At 36.6% G+C, this 23,894-nt stretch overlaps 1 protein-coding gene across 4 annotated transcripts in view; it reads right to left on the bottom strand.

Annotated features, from left to right (window-relative positions):
* Positions 1–23,894, bottom strand: part of LOC136831504 (WD repeat and SOCS box-containing protein 1-like) — a 108,994-nt gene that overhangs the window by 75,034 nt on the left and 10,066 nt on the right. For all 4 annotated transcript variants that reach the window (XM_067092032.1, XM_067092027.1, XM_067092033.1 and 1 more), the window contains exon 2: positions 22,705–22,768. In XM_067092032.1, the coding sequence (XP_066948133.1) occupies positions 22,705–22,750 (46 nt within the window). In that variant the 5' untranslated portion in view covers positions 22,751–22,768. The remainder of the gene's footprint in view (positions 1–22,704; positions 22,769–23,894) is intronic.

Below are 23,894 nucleotides of genomic sequence, written 5' to 3'. Positions count from 1 at the left end.
TTGTATCACAATGTGACCTCTGTCCTTTGCTCCTGTAGTGCAAGTTTTACCACACGCCCTGAACCCCACCTCTCTCTCTCTCTCTCTCTCTCTCTCTCAATGATGGTATCAAGTTTACTAACATAATGGTTAAATGACGAGAGGTTTTGTTTCTCTTCTCTCTCTCTCTCTCTCTCTCTCTCTCTCTCTCTCTCACACACACAAATGTATACAGAATTAGATTTCAGAAAAAAACAGCTCACAGATACCAACACCGCCTGGTTCCTTATAAGGTTTGCACTGCAGCCAAGACACTGATTAATGTCCAGACTTGTGAGCTATGCATTAGAATCAGCTCATGGAGGATAATGAACAAGCTGCGATGGCATCTGACATCAACTGTGGAACGAAGGGAAATTAAACTCAATCATCCGTCAGCTTCCTGAATTTCAATATGAAAATGAAATGAGACATGAATACTGAAAGAACTATATTTATTTTCATTTAAAAATGTGTAAATATACTCGGATAATACAGAGCTGATGTCATCATGCATGACGTAAGAGAGCAAAATGACAGATGACCTTTAGAGTCTCGAAACAGGCAGATTCTTAAGCAAGCTGCTGAATCCAACGTCCATTTATGGAACTTGCAGGTATTGCAAATGAACCTGCAACGTCCGTTTTGAAATGTATGACAAAGGCTATCTCGTACATCAAAGGGACACGAAGACTGAATCATGGCAAACTATGCAAGCTAAAGGTTAACAAAGTTCTCATGACCATCGGTACGACGAGACGGCTAAAAGAAACAGTTTTAAGAAATCACAAAAACTTCCTTCCAGGAATAATAATGTCTCGTCAATATACTCAAGAGTGAATGAGTGGAAAAAACAGACTGACGATCAGATATTCTAACCGTTCACTATCCTGTGCCCGAATATAGCTCACCAACAAGACCTTTTATTCTCTACCTTCACCAAGTCCCAAACCTCTGGTTCTATATCACTATCAACTTAATTAGTATTCAAGCCTCATACGCCCAACAAGTTTCTTCGTACATCTTGATAAGACTGAAGACAACAAAAAAGAAGTCTCCAATCAAGACGCCCCCATACTCTTGCAGAACAGTTACGCAATGAATATGCAAGCTTATATCAATATGTATGAGGAGGGGACGGAGATGTATATTTACAATTTGAAGCCACAAGGATGAGGGAAGGAAAATACAGTATGCCATCATAAAGTTAGCTAGTTTTCTTTGGACAGTGGACTAATAGAAAACGGTTACAACGCAAAGGGGTGATTAAGATAAGATTCGAAATTTGGGCGAGTGTTGAAAATCGTGAGCGTATGACAATCCTTAATTTTTTTTCTTTTTATACCCGGAATTATCAAAATATTTCAAAAATGAAATTAAATATATTGGTTACAGTTGTATTTGAAAACGCTAGATACCATGTTTAGCAGCCTTTTACTAAAGTACAGATGGGCTGATGCAACAGTCTTGAATTGTTTTTGCCAGCTCTAGGTGATATCATTAGAGTAGTTGGTACAACAGAATGCTACAACACAAAGATCCCAGACAAATTCCAAAACTGCCAAATGGTACTACAATAAAACATAACCTATATATAATATATAAAAAACCTTGGTATCAAATTTAGCACCATGGCTCAATTAACTCAACGCGCATTTTCTTCAAATTTTTCTCATAGTTCTCCCCACACGTTACCATTCCCCACGTAATACTATATATAAAATAAATTCTAAAAAGATATGCCTTTTATTTTGTGTGCTTCAACATAAGATTTAAAGAAATTTCGTTCTAGCACTAACCGTATTATGGAATTAGTCATGCAGTTTTCTCAATGGAACTTGAAATTCACACTTGGTGCAAATGCATCTTGTTGAGAAGGTAGACTTAAGTCTCACGTCACAATTGTTTTTTTTTTTTTTTTTTTTTTTTACTTGCTGTTTGCCTTATTTGAAGTCTTTGTTACCTATCTTTTCAGTTTGTAGGATTCTATTTTCCCAACTAGGATTGCAGCTTGGCTTGTAATAATAGCAGCAACAATATCAGTATTAATATTCATGAGTCATACCAGAAATGGGACCTCTCATAGTAACACTATTTATATTGACCCAAGTATAATTATACTCTGGGCTACAGGTCTTATTTAATCCTCTCCCAATGAAAATATACTACCTGCGTCTCCAAATAAGCTACCTGACTCACGCTGCCTTCCAAGACCTACACCAATCATAAATGGTATCTACCCGAAGCGACAATATTGATTGTGTAATCACCAAGATCAAGGAATGAATCGTTCTCTTGCCCTGTGTTTACGCAATACAAGTAGGTGTTTATACTGCCGTGTGTCGAGAGAAGGCGGATAATAATCATGCAGTGGAATAGAATAGAATAGAATAGAATATAGAATTTAGGCCAAAGGCCAAGCGCTGGGACCTATGAGGTCATTCAACGCTGAAGCGAAAATTGACAGTAAAAAGGTTTGAAAGGTGTAACAAGAGGAAAAGCTCGCAGTTGCACCATGAAACAATTGTTAGGAGAGGGTGGAAAGTATGATGGAAGAAAAAGATTATGAATGGAGGTACAGTAAAGGGAATGAAAGGGGTTGCAGCTAGGGGCCGAAGGAATGGAATGTAGAGCTTAGGCCAAAGGCCAAGCACTGGGACCTATGATGTCATTCAGCGCTGGAAACGAAGTGGTGAGTAAGTAGGTTTGAAAGGTGTAACAGGAGGAAAACCTCGTTGTTGCACTTTGAAATAATTGTTAGGAGAGGGTGGATAGCAAGATGGAAGAAAGATAATATGAATGGAGGTACAGCAAAAGGAATGACAGGAGTTGCAGCTAGGGGCCGAAGGGACGCTGTAAGGAACCTTTAGTTATGCCTACATTGCACCCCTTGAGTGCACTGACGTAAGATCGAGCAGGGGAGAAAATGTTTGGATGAGGCATCGAAAGGGAATTAACATCACCGTATTGAGTGCTTTATATAACAGCAAAGTGTTTAATTTCAGTATGTTTGTGGTAAAACCACCTGTTTTAATAAACGTAAGGAAACTTCCCTACCTTCCTCCCTTCCTGCATACCATCCCACACACAAACTTGATTTTGGCAGCTTATAAAACTGACTTTCAGAAGGCTAAATAAGAACTGCCTTTTACCGTTTAGTGTAGCGGCCAAGTTTATTCTCGTACAGTAAACAACTTTGCTAGATAAAATATACTTAACTAATAATCTACTGTACTTGCGCCCACTCTTATCATTCTGGAAGTCTTATAAGGAACACGATTCTATGACATCTGACAATATATTTGGGGTACGTTTCACATATTTCAATTGTACTGAAAAACGCTCACGTGAACGATATTCTTTAGCTATGGTGTCTTCAAAACGATCTGCCAATGTAAGACTAATATAATGCTACGGAAAATATTTCACTTAACAAAAATAAAACTGATACACAGAGCAGATTATATAAAATTGGTCCTCTGTTACTATTTAAATAAAACTTACACACACAGCAGAAACTATAATCATGGTCTTCCGTAACTATTTAAATAAAACTGGTACACAGAACAGAAAGTATACACTTGGTCTTCTGTAACTGTTTAAATAAAACTGATACACAGAACAGACTATATAACCTTGGTCTTCGTAACTGTTTAAATAAAACTGATACACAGAACAGACTATATAAACTGGTCTTCTGTAACTATTTAAATAAAACTGATACACAGAACAGACTATATAAACTTGGTCTTCTGTAACTGTTTAAATAAAACTGATACACAGAACAGACTATATAAACTTGGTCTTCTGTAACTGTTTAAATAAAACTGATACACAGAACAGACTATACAAACTGGTCTTCTGTAACTGTTTAAATAAAACTGATACACAAAACAGACTATATAACCTTGGTCTTCGTAACTGTTTAAATAAAACTGATACACAGAACAGACTATATAAAGTTGGTCTTCTGTAACTGTTTAAATAAAACTGATACACAGAACAGACTATATAAACTTGGTCTTCTGTAACTGTTTAAATAAAACTGATACACAGAACAGACTGTATAAACTGGTCTCCTGTAACTATTTAAATAAAACTGATACACAGAACAGACTATATAAAGTTGGTCTTCTGTAACTGTTTAAATAAAACTGATACACAGAACAGACTATATAAAGTTGGTCTTCTGTAACTGTTTAAATAAAACTGATACACAGAACAGACTATATAAAGTTGGTCTTCTGTAACTGTTTAAATAAAACTGATACACAGAACAGACTATATAAACTTGGTCTTCTGTAACTGTTTAAATAAAACTGATACACAGAACAGACTATATAAACTTGGTCTTCTGTAACTGTTTAAATAAAACTGATACACAGAACAGACTATACAAACTGGTCTTCTGTAACTGTTTAAATAAAACTGATACACAAAACAGACTATATAACCTTGGTCTTCGTAACTGTTTAAATAAAACTGATACACAGAACAGACTATATAAAGTTGGTCTTCTGTAACTGTTTAAATAAAACTGATACACAGAACAGACTATATAAACTTGGTCTTCTGTAACTGTTTAAATAAAACTGATACACAGAACAGACTGTATAAACTGGTCTCCTGTAACTATTTAAATAAAACTGATACACAGAACAGACTATATAAACTGGTCTTCTGTAACTATTTAAATAAAACTGATACACAGAACAGACTATATAAACTTGGTCTTCTGTAACTATTTTCGACGAAAAAAAAAAAAACAACGCCCCTCTCCGTATATAATAATAAATATCAACAAATGCGATGGGACATCCAGGAGGTACACGTCCCTATCCTGTCCTCTTAACATGACTGACAGACACGTCCACGTCCTCCTCCTCCTCCTACTCCTCCTCCTCCAAGGCTAAGAAGGGAAGAATGGCGCTTTTTGATAGGGGAAGCTTACTGGTGGGAGTTTTATGTGAGAGAGAGAGAGAGAGAGAGAGAGAGAGAGAGAGAGAGAGAGAGAGAGAGAGAGAGAGAGAGAGAGAGAGAGAGACTACGATATCGAACTACACGTTTATATATCTTCGAAATGAGGAATCATTGGTGAGAGAGATTACCTGATGATCGTTCCACGAGAGAGATATCGAACGAACTACACGTTTACATATCTTCGAAATGAGGAATCAGTTGAGATGCTACCTGACGATCATTCCACGGAGAGAGAGAGAGAGAGAGAGAGAGAGAGAGAGAGAGAGAGAGAGAGAGAGAGAGAGAGAGAGAGAGAGAGAGAGGAATTACCTCGTCAAGGCCCTGCCCTTTGTGTACTTCGATGCTATTAACTGCAATTATTGAAAACAATGATATTGGATCTGGTTATTAGTACAAGGTGTCATATCGAGCTGAATTTTGCCCTAAATTGAGTAGCTGGAGTGACCGGTGCCATTGCATATTCACTCATTCCGTAGGATGTCTAGGAACTTGCCTAACTTATGCTTAAATATATTTACTGTTTGATCCCTAATAGCTGAGACAGTGAGGTAGAAAATTCCATATGTTAGAGGCCGTTAATATAAGTAATGAAGAACAAACAATCTCGGTTTGGCATATTACAGATTATTTTGAGGTGGAGAGCACATGACACCAGTTCTAGAACTGAGGAAGAATTAAATGGCAAAGGTTTCAAGTTTTAATTGGTGCATTGGCAGACTTAGAACCAAGGCTTCTTTGACTGCGAGTATGTCCAGAAAATTTAGAGAGTTTAAGCCTATGCTACAAGCTACTTAGTTTCATTCCCTAGAATAGCAGGGAAAGTCGTGCAAGTGAGCAAAATTTTTAGTGACACTGCGTAGTACGCCCTCCAGTCTATTTATCTGGCCATAGTTAGTATCTTGTGGGGGACCATATTAAGGAGCAATAGTCTCTGATTGGTCTAAGCAACGTCACCCATAGAGTGCGCATGGTACTGATGGAAAAATTTTCTGTATCCATGCCGACTGTCTAAGGGAGTTTATTAGGATTCTGTCGACTTGGATTGACGATGTTAAGTCATTTATCGCAACGATATTTCTACCTCGATCTGAAAATGATCGAAATTTCTTTATTTCTTACCAAGGTGTACATAGGCCTATCCGAAATCGTTTCCGTTTCATGCTCCCCGTTCGTTTGCGCTCAACGGCTATCTAGTTCGGTTCGAAAATGTTCACAGTTTTCAAGTAAGCCTAAGTACATACTACAGAGAGAGAGAGAGAGAGAGAGAGAGAGAGAGAGAGAGAGAGAGAGAGAGAGACTATTTTACTCACAACGATCCCCAACAATGAAAATGCCCTTTCCTGCCACATAAATAACTAACAATTGTGATGGACAATTGGCGTAGAACTCCCGTAGGTTAGGGAGCGCCAGTGCGGGAGTCAGGAAGGAAGGCTCGGTCAAACACGAGCTACAGCAAATCATTTACAGCAGTCAGCTTAGCTGAGACGTTCTTAACGAATAAATAATTCACGGCAAAAGTCCTAAACAGCATACGAGAGAGAGAGCTATCCGTTACCCCATTCAAAATGTGATTTCGAAATCACGTTCCCTTGACTTCATTATTGTTCCGAATGGCGAATTATCTTAACGAGTATAAAGCAACTGGGCCACGAATGAAAACAATTAATTATTAAAGACAGCATAGAGCAAATAAGCCATGAACGAAAACTAGCAACTGGGGAGTACGCCGTCTTTGTTTACGTGAGAATTACTCATACTACCTATCACTGTGTGTGTGTGTGTGTGTGTGTGTGTGTGTGTGTGTGTGTGTGTGTGTGTGTGTGTGTGTGTGTGTGTTGGAGCTGGCAACTAAATAATCTAGTTGAATCCAGACACAGAAAAATAAAATACAAAATAAGAAAGTGATACGACGTATAACACCATGAAAAGGCGCGGGAATGAAATGCCTTGCCGTACAGGAATTATTCAACAAACAGGATGTAGGCAATGAAGATGTATCTAACGCCGGCAAAACGATTCCCAAGATGGCAAAAGGGGAAGACATTTTTACTCCTCACACATTATGCAATTCCTGTGCACAGGAAAAATCACACAATTTCAGCTTAGACCCACTTTCACACCAAACTAGTCATTCTCGCCGTCTACACATGACGGAATAGGCCTATACCGCAAAGGAACTGAAGTATTACCCAGCGAAAAAAATCAGATAATTCGTTGTTTGCCTCTTTACATAAAAAAAAAAATCGTATATAGGACAATTCGGGAAGTAAGTAATTACCGGCCATCAAAGCAAGGAGAAATAAGACATTCCAACTCTTAGCAACTAATTCTTTTTCATTCTCTTCCATTACGAGTCAACAAAAATCATAACCTAACATCATCTAAAAGCCTGACACTCAATGACCAGACAAGTATGACACGTGTTGATCTAAACAAAAAATCACAAAAGTAAACAAAAGTCATCATCCAAACATACTGTCAACAGCGACATTCTCTTTGAACTTGCTTTATCTATAATCTCAAAAGGTTCAAGTCAGTATGTCTCTTTGTAAACACACCTTCAATTACTTTGCCTGCTACCTTATCAGGGGCCCATGTCTCATATCAAGTATGATATTGACCTTCAGACGCACTTCTTGCCACCGGTAATCTACTGCATATCTTCAGATAACGTAGTTCACTGCCAAATCAACATCTTCTCCTTCGGAGACACACCCAGGATGGGATACAATTTGAAATGGGGTGCACCTCTTAAAGGGACGTTTAAGAACAAATCACAACGGCAATTTATTTTTTAAATAATGGGATGAAGGAAAATACTACATAGGCAACTCAAAGTATACGTAACATAATAAAAAAAAACTATGATATTCTTCACGAAAGTATGCGAACACAAGGAGAAAGTGTATGCTAACTCAAATCAGGTTGGGAATATTTTTCTTACACTTAACTTTCGGAATATAACTCCATCTAAAGCTACAGTACTGATACAAAAAGGCATTACAGGTTATCGACAAAATACTGCAAATAAGCAAATATAACAAAGGCCCATAAAAACAAGTAAAAAATGCGCTAGTGTCTTCGGCGCAATGGAGTTTTCTGTACAGCCTATACTCAAAGCCATCGAAAATGGATCTATCTTTCGGTGGTCCCCGTATAACGCTGTATGAGCCGCGGCCCATAAAACTCAGCCGGCCGTGGTGGCCTGTGTTGTTGCGTTGCCAGAAGCACGATAATGGCTAACTTTGACCTTATATACAATAACAACTACTGAGGAGGCTACAGGGCTGCAATTTGGTAAGTTTGATGACTGGAGGGTGGATGATCTACATACCAATCTGCAGCCCTCTAGCCTCAGTAGTCTTTAAGAGCTGAGGGCGGACAGGAAAAGTGCAGAATAAATCGCGGACGGACAGAAAACTAAAAAGGACTCCGGGGAAAACCACAGCAATCATTTATTTAAAACGAGTTTACTCGTCCGAGAACATGTTCCTGTAGGTAGCTACCTGGCTCAAGGTCCCCCTCTTATACTGAGGTTGAGAGTTCAAATGTGCTAAGGTACTGACGGAATAACTGAACAGATTGAGTGATTGATTGATTTACACAAACTAGCAAGACAACTACAGTTATCGAACGCCAGGTTAAAGTATAATTGCCTTGACTGCTTGTTTAATGACTTGGGGTAGCTAGCTCTTCTGGAGACAGTCTTATAAAAACGGGTAAATTGAAGATAAGGAAAGTTACCAACATGTTGACAATATGGGATATATAACTCTTAAAAGGACGTTTTAATATAAGTCCACAATGGAAATTTGTTTCTTAAATTATGTGATGGCGGAAAACATTGCAAAGGCAAATCAAAATATAAAAACCTTTCGCTTTACCTTCTTTATTTTTTCCTGATAAACACCATATTCTTTGGAATCTTGAATTTCAAGTCAATGGCCCTGTGGGCTTGTTCCATATGAATGGGTTTCATCTTCTGAATAATAATAATAATAATAATAATAATAATAATAATAATAATAATAATAATAATCTACCAAAAAAATAGAAACTTTTTTCTTAAACATAATTTTCAAAATATAACTCAAACTAAAGCTACAGTATTCCCTCAAATAAAAAAAAATCCATTAAAGGAATAAACTGCATTAAATCAGCCGATGATACGAACGTGTTCCGGGACTTAGGACCCTGCCCCTGTGGAAATTTCCGATGCAGCAGAGTTCTGATAACGGCCTTGTGCAGAAGAAAAAAAAGAATTCATGCTACCAATAAGTTATAAATCAACGCGTCATTCATCACAATATTATTGTAGGTATTTATCCAAGAAATAAATATATGCACTAAACCAGTTTTCATTTTTACAAAAAACTGGTTAAGTACAGAAGAACGGCCTTAAAAGAGAACAAAACGAGGTACGCTGTAAAATGATAAACATTCCCATATGTAAACAACACTCAAAGTACAGAAGCTTGGGATTCATACACACAACTAAAGTAGATCTACGGCATCAAATGGTTCCATTCCTGTGGTTAACGATTATATACTTCTCCGTGGTCTCTGGCGTGTATTTCAGACGGTACGGTACATATTTTGACGGAACACAGGTTAACCACGAGTTATTCCTCTCTGTTCTCCCTGGCTGACCAACAGGAACGTAAGTCAGTGTCAAGATCAACAATGGGACAACGGGTTCTTCAGGAAATAGGTTCAGATCGCTCCGTCTTCACCAGAACTCGAACCCGGAAGACTTCGCTAGTAAGACAAAGAAGAAAGCAATACTGCGAAATTCCTATACTGTAACTAGAAATCCCCAAATTGAATTTTTTGCGATCCTGACTACTTGAAAATTAATTTAACAAAATAAACAAAAACCTTTTGAAGTAAATGCCAGCAGCAGCATTCAAGGCTGGGAAGGAACCAACAGCAGCGAGAACCAAATCAAGACGAAGCCGAAATGTCATCAATCAAGACAAAACTAGTTCTAATTCTACAACGCGGAACCAATGAAACCAAAACACTGACACAGATAATGAAAGATCACAGTGAAAAACAAAGTACAGGTACAGATACTAAAAGATCATTGACATACAGCTACATACACACACAAATATACAGGGTGTACCACGAGTTTATGCAAATATTTTGGGAAATGTAGGAAAAAGTCATTCTGAACAGCGTGATCAACGGTTATTTTAAAAATTCACCTCCCCGACAAACGAAGCCTGAAAATGCATATGTTTACAGAACAATTTCGGCTCAGAATGACCTTTATCTTTCATTTCCCAAAATATTTGCATATGCTCGTCTTACATCCTGTATATAGACAGAATGACACTTATCGAGCCAACATCCAAAACCGGGAGAGAAAATGGTGGTTTTCTGACATTCCAAACGTTAACGCCTCTGCACTAATACCTCCGCCAGACACCAAACCACGGCCCCGATTCCCACTTATTGATTTCCTTAATTCGTAATGCTTTCTATTCCAAGTAACATTCTGCCTGGTCGCTTGTGTTGTTATTACTATTATATTATTACAAGGATTATACTGTGGCGACAGAAAAAAAGACCTCAGAAGTTAAAATGAATAAGCTGTACGTAAAGCATACACCGGATAAAACTACTAGCTCCTTCATACACTCGAAAGAGGGCTCACCAGCAGTGCGTCAAACCCCATTCACACACGACCGTCACATTTATCTTTACATACACTCGCTTCCTGGATACTGAGTCCCTCAATATTACAAACACAGATGTATACTTATGTGTGTATGTATATATACAGGACATACATATATATGTACGTATGTCTATATATACATGAATCAACAACAATTAACGTTACATACAAATGACTGCCAAATAACAACAAAATGAACAACGTGCTAAAGACACAACAACTACGGACAACAGAACAACTCGAGAAACGGCACTTGACTTTTATCTCGGCCAGATTAGCAATCAGACACATCCAAGGCGATCAAGGGAGCCCTTTCAATGGTCTTTCAGAGCCCATTTAAATGTTATTTCACTCTCAAAGGTTTCCTTTGTGCCATATCGACGCGAGGGAAGACTACGCAACCGAATAAACGTTGGGTAAATATAAGATGGGAGATGTACTATTGTATCTCCCATCTTGCGGTTCAAGATATGATTAACGTTACGGAAATACGGGGAAAATGTGTGTTGATGTTACCTATAAACGTAAAATTTAAGTTACTAATTCAAGTCTAAATACCTTTAAGTTGCTAATTCAAGTCTAAATAACTTCAAGTTACTAATTCAAGTCTCAATAACTTCAAGTCTAGATAACTGACAATGGGATAGATGCAATCAAGTTACTTACAAAGAAAATATATACAAATATAAAATGCAGTTACATTAGCAAGGAACAGATTTAAGTAAAATTACTGAAGTACACAAATATAAAAACGACTTCAAACAAACCAAGATAGGCTACTTAAAGTGAAAAACAAACACTTTCTTACAGCAGAAAAAAAATATGATGTAACATGAACACAGGGAACGTCCGCACAATAAATTTACTGGTCACTAAAGATAAGGAAGACAAGTCTTGCCAAGAGTACGTTAACAGGGCTACTTTCGGTGAGAGAGAGAGAGTCTCCGTTACTAAAAGTTTAATGTAATCTTCAAGTACCAGTTCACCGTCCAATGATTCTCACGTGTCCATGATACAGCGCATATCAATAACATTTCATCCCCGTAGGGGGGGGGGGGGTTAGAGCCGTCAGTGCACCTCATGCGGTACACTTTAGGCATTACTTAAGGTTCTTTGAAGCGTGCCTTCGGCCCAAAGCTGCAACCCCTTTCGTTTCTTTTACTGTGCCTCCTCTCATATTCTCTTTCTTCCATATTACTTTGCACCCTCTCCTAACAGCTGATTCCTAGTGCAACTGCGAGAGTTTCCACCCGTTACACCTTTCAAACCTTTGACTGTCAATTTCCGTTTCAGCGCTGAATGGCCTCATAGTCCCAGTGCTTGGCCTTGGGGCTAAATTCTATATTCAATTCAATAACATTTCATAGTTAAAAAAATGATTTAACAATAGCGATATTATGATAAGACTATTTTGATACAATATTACGCTTGAAACAACCTCAGAATTAATAAAAGCATCGATAATTCATGAGAAAACATGATTCCTTACCACTCCCAAAATTCAGCGGAATTTTCTTCATTCGTAAGGGTAGAAACTGACATAAAGCAGCATTATGAAACTTTTACAATTATATTCAAGCATAAAAGAATAACCACTTTTATAATCAGTGAATATCAACATATCTCCGTTTTTATTACGAGGTAAAAGAAAAAAAAAAAAAAATCTGACGATTGGTGGACCAATTTACGTAAACTGGGATCGCAATGACTATGGTCACTATAACAGCATTATGAAACTTTTACAATTATATTCGACCATAAAAGATTAACTACATTTTGTAATAAAGAAATACCATGATATCTCCGTTCTTATCACGACATAATACTGAAAAGAATCTCAATTTTGATGGATCAATTTACATAAAATGGGATCGCAATGACTACGATCAATAGAAAACACAACGCAACACACCTTTAAAAGATAACCCCTTTCAGGAAACAAAACAAGACATAAAACTAATATATATATATATATATATATATATATATATATATATATATATATATATATATATATACATATATATATATATATATATATATATATATATATATATATATATATATATATATATATATATATATATATATATATATATATATATATTAATTCTGATGGGCCGATTTACGTAAACTGGGATCGCAATGACTATGGTCACTAGAAAACACACCGTAAACACCTGTAAAAGATAATCCCTTTCAAGACACAAAACAAGACAAAATTAAAACAACAGAAAAAACAATATTTTAATTCTGATGGACCGACTTACGTAAACTGGGATCGCAATGACTATGGTCACTAACAACAACGTAAACACATTTAAAAGATAAATCTCTTCCAGACATGAAACAAGACATAAAAATAAATTTTACGTAAACTGGGATCGCGATGACTACGATCACTAAAAAAAAAAACCACCCCGTAAACACCTTTAAAAGATAAACCCTTTCAGGACATAAAACAATCAAATACCAAGGTCATCCCCACGAAAACAAACCTTACCCTAAAGACCTTCGATCGGGGATGACGCAACCGAGAGGCACGGCCTGATGCCGGCCAAGTGGGGAAGATGGGGAGGATGCTTCGCTCCCGTCGTTACATAACACCGTGACTAAACAATACATTGGTGCACGTGGCACCAATACTCTACGACCAGGGGGCTCTGAGAGAGAGAGAGAGAGAGAGAGAGAGAGAGAGAGAGAGAGATTCTTATGCAAAGCCCTAAATCCAATTGACGTTCCTTACAAATCTAAACATAGGAGTGTGTGTGTGTGTGTGTGTGTGTGTGTGTGTGTGTGTGTGAGAGAGAGAGAGAGAGAGAGAGAGAGAGAGAGAGAGAGAGAGAGAGAGAGAGAGAGAGAGAGAGATTTCTCCAATAAAACCCTTATAAATTCGTTCCTTACGAACGAGAGAGAGAGAGAGAGAGAGAGAGAGAGAGAGAGATTCTCCTCAGCAGCACCAAAACTTTAACTGACGTTTCTTACAAATCTCAACGCAGAAGGATCAAAAGCCCAAGCAACTGCATTCATTCCTTGGGTATGATTAGATATGCCAACTTTGGTTCAAATATTGTAATCAATAATTACTATAAGTTACAGAGAGGCTATCAGTCGAGAAACATGCCAAGGGCCATCCTGGGTCAAAGTATTTTTTAATTTAACTTATTATATTTTAAAAATGGCACTTGGCATGTTTCTCGACTGAAAAGCTCCGATGTACCAAAGGACAGATGGAGGTCTTTGCTTTATCACCCACTCCATTTGCGAAGAGGCAATCAATGTAGATCCAATGCTACACATTAATGCCACTGTTACTATACTATGTAAAATTCTATACAGGTTATACCATTCAATCTCATCAACATTTCATCATTCATACAACATATATTTTCCATTACATGGCGATAAAAAAGTCACAGGAAAATGGAAAATATATGATGTGCGAATGATGAAAGGTTAATAGTCAGTTGTACTAAAAAGAAAAAAAAAAGGTCTTCAAAAGATCACAATGAGATATATCGCATTAGTTTGCAAAAGTAGCAAAAAAAAAAAAAAAAAAAAGAGCATGCAGACGTCACACCCGTAAAAGTAGTAGCACGACGCAAAAGCCGGAAAAAGTAACATCAAAATGTAAAAGCAATAAAAGTAGCATTAATACACATAAACCGTAAAATGTACCATCAACATTAGTATGGAGTAAAAAGCCACAGGTATAAAGGAGCAAAATATCTGAATAAGATCTCATCCAGAAGTAAAATGTCTGAGGAAAGTATAATTAAAATGTATAATGTCTGAAAAAAAGTCTAGTATAATCAATACGTGAAACACCTTGAAAAAGTCTCAAGATATAAAATGCACTGAGAAAGTCTCAAGATACAAAATTAATTGAGTCTCAAGATATACAACTGACTGAGTCTCAATATAAAATTAATTGAGTCTCAAGATATAAAATTGAGTCTCAAAATATAAAACTGATGGAGTCTCAAGATATAAAATGGACTCTCAAAATATAAAACTGAAGGAGTCTCAAGATATAAAATTAACTGAGTCTCAAGATATAATATTGACCAAGTCTCAAGATACAAAATTAACCGAGTCTCAGGATGTAAAATTAATTAAGAAAGCCTCATGATCTAAAAATCTTATAATAATCACAATCACGCTTAAAAATCTTTAACACCTCGTAACAAGATTTCAATGAACCTCAAGGCAGTCATAACAAAATTTTAAAATTAAAACTCCAACACATTCAAACTGCGTTTCGATAAGCCATGACTTGTGATTTTTTTTTTTTTTTACGATTAACGAGAAAACTCGCGCGACAATGCTGCGTCATCCCTATATGAAACCTTTGTAGGAGGTTGGACGGTCTTACAGGAAATACTCGAGACAAACACGCTCCCCTGTGCCATTCATGATGATCATAATATTAAAGAATCCAGACAGACAGACGGAAAGAATGACGCACCTATTGAGGGAGTGCTACAGCCGTCAGGAAAAAAGGGTTAAAGCTATAAATAAGCTACAGCGATTCCTTGGGAGAATACCTGCATATATACCACACACACACACACACAGATATATATATATATATATATATATATATATATATATATATATATATATATATATATATATATATATATATATATATATATATATATATATATATATATATATATGAATGTCTTTTACTGCAATACCACAGTGTAATATGAATATAAGAAGGCCCATAAACACTATTTGAACGTTGCACCCATATATTTCGAAGGAAGTGCTCGAAATATATGGTTGCAACGTTCAAATAGTGTTTATGGGCCTTCTTATATATATATATATAATCCTTGTCTGAACAACGAAACCTTTTAATCCACAAGACAACTCTATGATAAGGCTACATAATTAGACATAGTATTCTCAAACCCAACGCCAATTAGATTTATAGCAACAGTCCCTATGTATGTAACTTCCACATCCCTGATGTTCGGGCAATTGTGAAAAAAAGAACGGATTCAGCTTTGATTTCAGGTGTTTAAGAGAAAGAAAACATGGATGAAATTATACTTGGTCACTGCATCGCTGTTTTCAAAAGCAGAAAATCTGACATACGATGAAACTGAAGAGAAATTTATTACAGAATGTTGGAAGGTCCCGAACTAACGAAATTACCCTTCATAAAAGAAAACTGTAAATAAAACATTAATACAATATATACATTAATAAACTATATACATTAATAAACCTTCCAATAGGTAGTTTAATAATTAATACTGCTAAAAAAACGCAAATCTGTATATATACATAGCATGCTTCTGAGAACGAGACAAAATGGAAATTTATTAATAAAAAGAACCTAAAAAAATTATCCCTAATGTTTCTAAATGTCAAAATCATCCAAATTAGTGTGATACAAGAGTCAATAGTGTGATACCGTATTAGAGTCACACAGTCGCATTAGCGTGATTACCTAGCCCACTCTCAAGTGCACCGCAAGTACATTACAGTGCAAACGCTGCTACTATGCTATCACCAAATAACAAAAATATCTTACCAATAACAGTAGTGGTAATGGGTGAGAGTGTGGGTACATTAACTGTGGTGGCTTTCATTATTTATTTCTCAAATTTTTTTTTCTTGACATGAATGCGACTGACTGATACTTAGGGGAAAGTTGTTGTTGTTGTTATTATTATTGTTATTATTATTATTATTCAGAAGATAAACCCTATTCATACGTAGGAAGCCTACAGGGCCACTGAATTTCAATTCAAGCTTCCAAAGAATACGGTATTCATTTCATAGATGTTACAGAAGATAACAGGAAATACAGACCTACAGAACGAGAAATAATAATAATAATAATAATAATAATAATAATAATAATAAAAGATATGGAAGACCGTTCACGGGTTACCATCATTAGGAAGCCTTATACAGCCGGCTTATAAATCTTGACCATATTTTTTCCTTTAATAGCAGAAGGAATCAATCAATCACTCAACGTCATCGACCTCCGTGACCTTGACAATCCATCGGTGTGACCTTGAGAATCACTAGAACTTTTATCCATCGATGGGAGCTTCAAATCCATTACTGCAAAATATCATGGCATGGGTCAGTGTGACCTTGCCAATTGATCAACGTGGACTCTCATACTTCATGTTACCTTGATAATCCATCAGTGTGAATTCCAGTCTAGCAATGTAACCTTTACAACCCTCAGTGTGAGATGTGTTCCATCAACATGAACTTATCAACCCTCAGTGTGAACAGTAATCCATCAATATAAATTTTGAGTAAACAAATCTGAAGTGGACACTTGTGTGGGGTCGACGGAGAAATCACACGTGCCAGATTACTTGCCAATATTCCATTCTAGGATTATAAATAACAAGGTCTAGACCTTGGTAAATACAGGATCAGAATCTAACGCTTTCACAAGATTGCTAACTAAGCAGTCTCTTTAATTCTTAAAAGAATGTCCGTGATGTTTCCTTATGGTAAGTGTTTCAGACATCGAAAAGATGAAAAGAAAAAAAAAAATCCCACAACACTGTGGTCCCCGCCACCCAGTTAATCGTGCAAAAACAAGGCCGTATTCAGGTTCATCTCCACATAAAAGTCACAGTTAATTTAGTGTTGATAAACATTCCAACTTAGGGAAACAATAATGAGAACCCACCGCTGATTACTATAACGCAATGTTGCATCCAGCTGAGTCAAACAAACTGTCTGCAAGGACTCTTCGCTTGATTTGTCTAAAGGGGAGAGATAACGCCTGTTAACGCATTTAGCAAAGAAAACCTTCAAAATGGTTTTTGTTGAAGGATCTCGTAAAAGCTTTAAATTACGTTGCACAAGAGGACTGGGAGAACGCGGGCAGTGAAGTGAATATAGAATTTAGGCCAAAGGCCAAGCACTGGGACCTATGAGGTCATTCAGCGATGAAACGGAAATTGACAGTAAAAGGTTTGAAAGGTGTAACAGGAGGAAAACTTCGCAGTTGCACTATGAATCAACTGTTAGGAGAGGGTGGAAAGAAAGAGAATATGAGGGGAGGTACTACAAAAGGAACGAAAGGGGTTACAGCTAGGCCCGAAGGCACGCTGCAAAGAACCTGAAGTAATGCCTACGGTGCAGCGCATGAGGCGCACTAACGCCACTAGCCCCCTACGGTGGAGAGAACGCGGTCAGGCAGCCAGAAGATTCGCAAAACGAGACATCAAATAAGGACGTCGAAGTTGATAAACATGTTGAGGTATTTGTGACTGGCCTCGGTTTCTCTCATGGAAATTCCACTTCATATTGATGTTCAGCTTCGTGTGTATTTGAAGTATGTAAATGAGCATTTAAAAATAAATTTTAATATTAATGTAAAGAATATTCAAAATGTAACAAGAAAACAGAAGTCTGGGAATAGCCATTCTTCTCTTATTAAAGAGATTACGGTTCAAAACCAGGCAAACAAGATCATAAACATGTTATATTATTTTCTCACAACCTTCCTCCTGAGGCTCTAATCCCCGCTACCCTTATTATTATTTTTTTTCTTTCCATTTAAGATTCCTACACTCCTTGATTATTATCCTTGCTGTGGCCAGCATTGAACCTTTCAAGGTTCCTCGGATAATCAGAAAAGTATTGGAATCCTGAAGGCAATATTATCATTATTATTACTGTGTTGTAATCCTGAAGACAGTATTATTATTATTATTATTATTATTATTATTATTATTATTATTATTATTATAGATTGGCACTGACTTCTTTTATATCTTTATAATTCTTCTGAATTTCCTTTATTTCTTCCACGGGGATTGAAAAACAAGCCCCAAGAAAGGAAGGAAGTTTAGAGCATTATAAAATACATTAATGTCATTCAAATTAATAAATATTAATATTTAAATAATTAAATATTGTTATTTAAATTAAATAACAGTGCCTTTAAAATTGATAAAGTCATTTTACCTGAAAGGAAATTTCCCTTGATCACGGATTACTTCCATACTACTATTACTGTTGCTGTTTGTCATATTCAATATATACTTATGTTTTATTTAATAAAGACAGAGGTTTAAGCAAGGGGTATGTTTATATGGCATCCAGGATACCCTAATCGACTTACAGAAACCGTACCCTCGCTGATATATGACCGGGACAGGTTATTATTACTCCAAGGCAATATTGACTTTACAGCACTGCATTCCGCGATAGAAAAAAAAACAGCAGTCCTTGAGAATTATTGGCAACAAAGTATCAAAACTTAATACAGAAGAGAAAGGTATAATTTATCCCCACTTTTGAAGAACACAACTGTTCTTTGTATTCATTATTATTATTATTATTATTATTATTATTATTATTATTATTATTATTATGTTCCGTTTTGGTCAGACCCCTACGAAACCTAATTCCTCCAGAATCTTTTTTTCTGCACTGATCAGTACCACAACGCGTAGTTAAGTCTCCTAATTATCTCTAAGTATTACTGACCTCTGTATATAATCATCAATGAATTACAAACGCACAAAACCACCATAGGAGAGAATAAGGCTTCGATAATCTAGATGCACGTATAGAGTACAAAATAATCAAATGGCCACATACCGGGTACTGCGGCCAATCCCCCCGTAATGTGAGCACCTTCATTAAGAGTGAAGGTTTGCCAATTTATGAGGGGCTGAACTATACCATTTTTCTTCTGGCTTACCAGCTTGCTTCATACTTTTGAACTGGGAATGACTGCACGTCATACTTACTCTCCAAACACCTGGGATTCTCTGACTGGTGGGTCTCTTTACCTTTGCTTCAGACTTGGGAATGTTCTCTTACCGGCTCGAGTTACTGCGCGAAAAATTTAAGATTCCTGTCAGATCAGCTGGTGCACACCTCAGTACAAAATACCAGAATGAATATGTAAACTGGGCGTGCACTCTATGATACCAATGGTAAACTTCAAGAGAGAGAGAGAGAGAGAGAGAGAGAGAGAGAGAGAGAGAGAGAGAGAGAGAGAGAGAGAGAGAGAGAGAGGTATATCTGAAATCGAATGGTCACTATACCTCGATGTTTAGTGATTTAGTGTCAGCTGGAAGAGCAAAACCTACCAGCGATTTCCGTATCAAGCTCGACTTCATCTCAGAGTACCAAAGATTTCGGTAGTCGAAATTAACCTTAACATTGAGCCATAATCTCAAACAAGTTAAAATAGCATTTATACATCTTATGTTACAACAGGCAATGTGTACCTGTGGCAAGCCCCCATACGAGTGGCCACTGCAGAATAAAGGTCCCTTGGTACGAGCTTCGAGATGGCACTTAACGTTCTATGGTCAAGATTTGCAATGCTGACCTTCTCTTATTACAGATGTTTTGACGGAATGGATACACTTGTAAGCATATAACTATCATAATATGGTGCATTTGTAATAATTTAATCAGTCAATCGGAATTTCAATCTGGTTCATCCTTACTGCACACGTTTTCCTTCAGTGACATTTACGAGGCACTCTTCCATAATTCATTACGCTGATAAAACGCGTCGACGGGAACTGCGCACATTCACAGCATCTGTCAATGACGTAACGGCTCGATTGAAGAAAAAAACCTACTTGGATATCAAGGAAAAAACAAAACAGAAACGTATCATCGATGCGAGCACGCATGTCTGGTCTACGATTTCTCTAAACTATAAATGGATCCGAAATTTGTAAGTACTCTTCACTTTCAAGGTGAAAAAATAAATAAATACACGTTGTAGGGAGTTGAGATAAAATGCGAGCCATTCAATCCCTGCCTGGTCTCGAAAACAACAGGAATTCAAACTGTGTATTATGGAACAGACCTAATGTAATAAGCAAGAAACATCATGCCATCATATTCTTTGAAATATTAGGACTTGACCAAGTTGGATAAATGGAAAATAAAAAATATTCAAGTTCGTCGCCAGCAGCCATTTGGGAGAAAATGAGACAGCAGAAAATAATAATAATAATAATAATAATAATAATAATAATAATAATAATAATAATAATAATAATAATAATAATACCTTATACCGTATGTTTTATCATATCTATAGAGACTTTCTTATCGGCACACACTTGCCCCATCGGTCGGATTTTCCGTTTTTAAAGTTTGTCAGCCCAAAATCTTTGTTACACATTAACCTTGTCACATGCGCCCCGGCGCGAGCAATCAACATAGCAACACACGACATGAAGAAAAGTATTTAAAGGTCATCAAGCCTTCAGTTCTTCATGCAAAGGTCAGTGACAGCCACGCTAAAGACGACAAACCACATCTGAAATTTTCGGTACCACAGGCATTACAGATTCCTCTACTGGGGGGGAAAAAAAAAGAGGAAAACATCTTAAACTGGCCAGGTCTGGCATAGCTCACTCGCACGTAAACAAGGGTCCTCCACTAAGATGGCATGGAGTCAGTTTTAATTGCATTTCAATATCTTACCTTGATCTCTTGCAAAATTAGCAGATTGCGCAAATTTTAAAATGTATTTCTAATGAGTTATCATTACCTAGTGAATTAAGACTACTGAAATATAGTTAGCTAAGCTGCTCAAATTATTGACAAATATTAGTTAATGTCTGGCTAATTAAAATTGACTGCTGTTTTAGACTACACACACACACACACACACACACACACACACACACACACACACATATATATATATATATATATATATATATATATATATATATATATATATATATATATATATATATACACACATATATTATATATATAAAATATCGCCAGTTATAGCAGAATTCCATTTTCGATAAGGTTGCCCATAAAACACAAAACAGGGTAGCTTTTACAGTGTTATATTTCTGAAACTACTGTTTCCCCTCATAGTTCCATAAATATAACGCTGTATAACATACTCTGTTTTATGGGCAACTTTTTATTATAATATATACATAATATATATATATATATATATATATATATATATATATATATATATATATATATATATATATATATATATATATATATATATACATATATATAAAAGCCAACATATACCGGCTTCCTTTATAAGGTCAAGAAACACAAGCAAGCCAACGACCAAGCTGATGAGAGTGGCGGAGGCGGCCGCTGTCTCTTTGCTCCGCAAATACATTCTGAATAGATACTCGAGATAATGCCGGATTGAAGAGGCTCCGCTTGGACCAAAGTTTGAGAGATATCTCCCTCGGTCTGAAGGACAAATCTCTCACCACATACGAGCAAGAATTACAATGGGTTTATTCAAAGGTCTAAGGAAAGACCTTGTTGAAATCCTCGTATTTATGACTTTTGAATTATGCAGGATTCAAACGAGGCTTTACGGAACACGCATACTAATGAGCGAGCAAGAGACATGAACATCACGCTATCACATACTGAAAAAAATATTAGCACTTTGACAAGACCAGATAAATAAAGAAAATTATTCAAGTTCGTCGCTAGCAGCCATTTGGGAGAATAATAATAATAATAATAATAATAATAATAATAATAATAATAATAATAATAATAATAATAATAATAATAACAACGTCTTGCCAGGACGTGTTTTCACATAGGCTATGATGAATAGCACTGACATAAGCCCACTATCATTTTTATATCACAACTATTACTTAAACACATAAGACCCCTACTCAACTGGTATCATTATAGTATTTTTATACATAGTGAGCTAAACTACTCAACAATGATTCCGCTTTAAAACAAACGAAATGTGCTTCCCGTCGAAATACGCAGGCGCTTTAGATAAAAGATTCATCTAGAGCTAAAAAATTTAAGCAAGTAACCAATGACGCACCGAATGAAGCCTCAAAATAAAACCAGGAGGAGGAGGAGTAGTTCTCCTCATGAACAGAGTATCATTTTCGCTTAAATTAAATAATATCTTCAGGATGTAATAGATTATCATTATTATTACCATTATTATTATTATTACCATAATAATCATTATTATTGCCGAGGACAACATCACTTGTACTTACCACCAGACTTCAAAAGATCCTCCAGTTGGCGACGTCCTGGGGCCATTTATCGTCTACACGCCAACTGCAAATAAGGAATAATATTAAAATATTTTTTCCATTTTGCTATTAGATGCATGCACGAAAAAATAAAGAAAAACTTTTTTTTATGATCAAGGTTACCGGGCACCACCCAAATACCCGACGAGAGAGAGAGAGAGAGAGAGAGAGAGAGAGAGAGAGAGAGAGAGAGAGAGAGAGAGAGAGAGAGAGAGAGAATGTTACCAGACTGGCATGTCAATTTCGCATTCATACATATCAGGGCTTAGAATATTTTACAAATGCTTCGTACAGAAAAGCTATCTATATTTTCATGTATCTTACTAAGGCTTTCATGTAAGTAGCCTTCTGATTATCGTGTTGAACGAACTATGAAAATTTGAATTTCTCTTAATGACTGGTGAATCTGGGAGTTGGAAGTTTCTTTAACGTTTTGACAATGACCTAAGATACATGTTACAATCAGACCCATATCAAAAACAGCCAAAATTTGCACGATTCAGAAAATACCAAAAATGCTATAAATATATAAACAGAACTTCCTTCAAAGTACTGACAAACAGCACGGAGAGCGCCATGCACAAGAGGAAACAAAGATTAATTTCTGAAATAATCATGATGGTTCCCTGTATGTTTCTTGTGCTTTAAATCTTCAGCTGAAAATCCTTATGGACTGAGTTAAGTATACCTTAGTTTAACCAGACCACTGAGCTGACTAACAGCTCTCCTAGGGCTGGCCCGAAGGATTAGATTTATTTGACGTGGCTAAGAACCAACTGGTTACCTAGCAACGGGACCTACAGCTTATTGTGGAATCAGAACCACCAAAAATGAATTCCTCTAATTCTTCATTGGCCGGTTAACAGACTATAAACCCAAGAGGGCTCCAAAGGGAAATCAGCCTGCAAAGAGACACAGGTGACAGGAAAAGGTGATGAATAATTATACGTGATGGGCCAGAAAATATGTAAAGCCAGAACAACCAGCAAAGCCTATTCATGTTTTCGGGAGTCGCCGCCACTGCCAAGAGCCCGAGCGAGTCACCGAAAGGCCAGCCAGGCACGTCCAGGAGACCTTGCATGCATAATAATGCACGCTGAAACCGCTTCTATTTGGCTCAAACTAGTCCTTCGCATCTTGGGAGCAAAACC

The sequence above is a fragment of the Macrobrachium rosenbergii genome, chromosome 48 (genome assembly GCF_040412425.1).
Source record: "Macrobrachium rosenbergii isolate ZJJX-2024 chromosome 48, ASM4041242v1, whole genome shotgun sequence".
Taxonomy (NCBI): domain Eukaryota; kingdom Metazoa; phylum Arthropoda; class Malacostraca; order Decapoda; family Palaemonidae; genus Macrobrachium; species Macrobrachium rosenbergii.
This window is presented reverse-complemented; position numbering and strand designations above follow the sequence as displayed.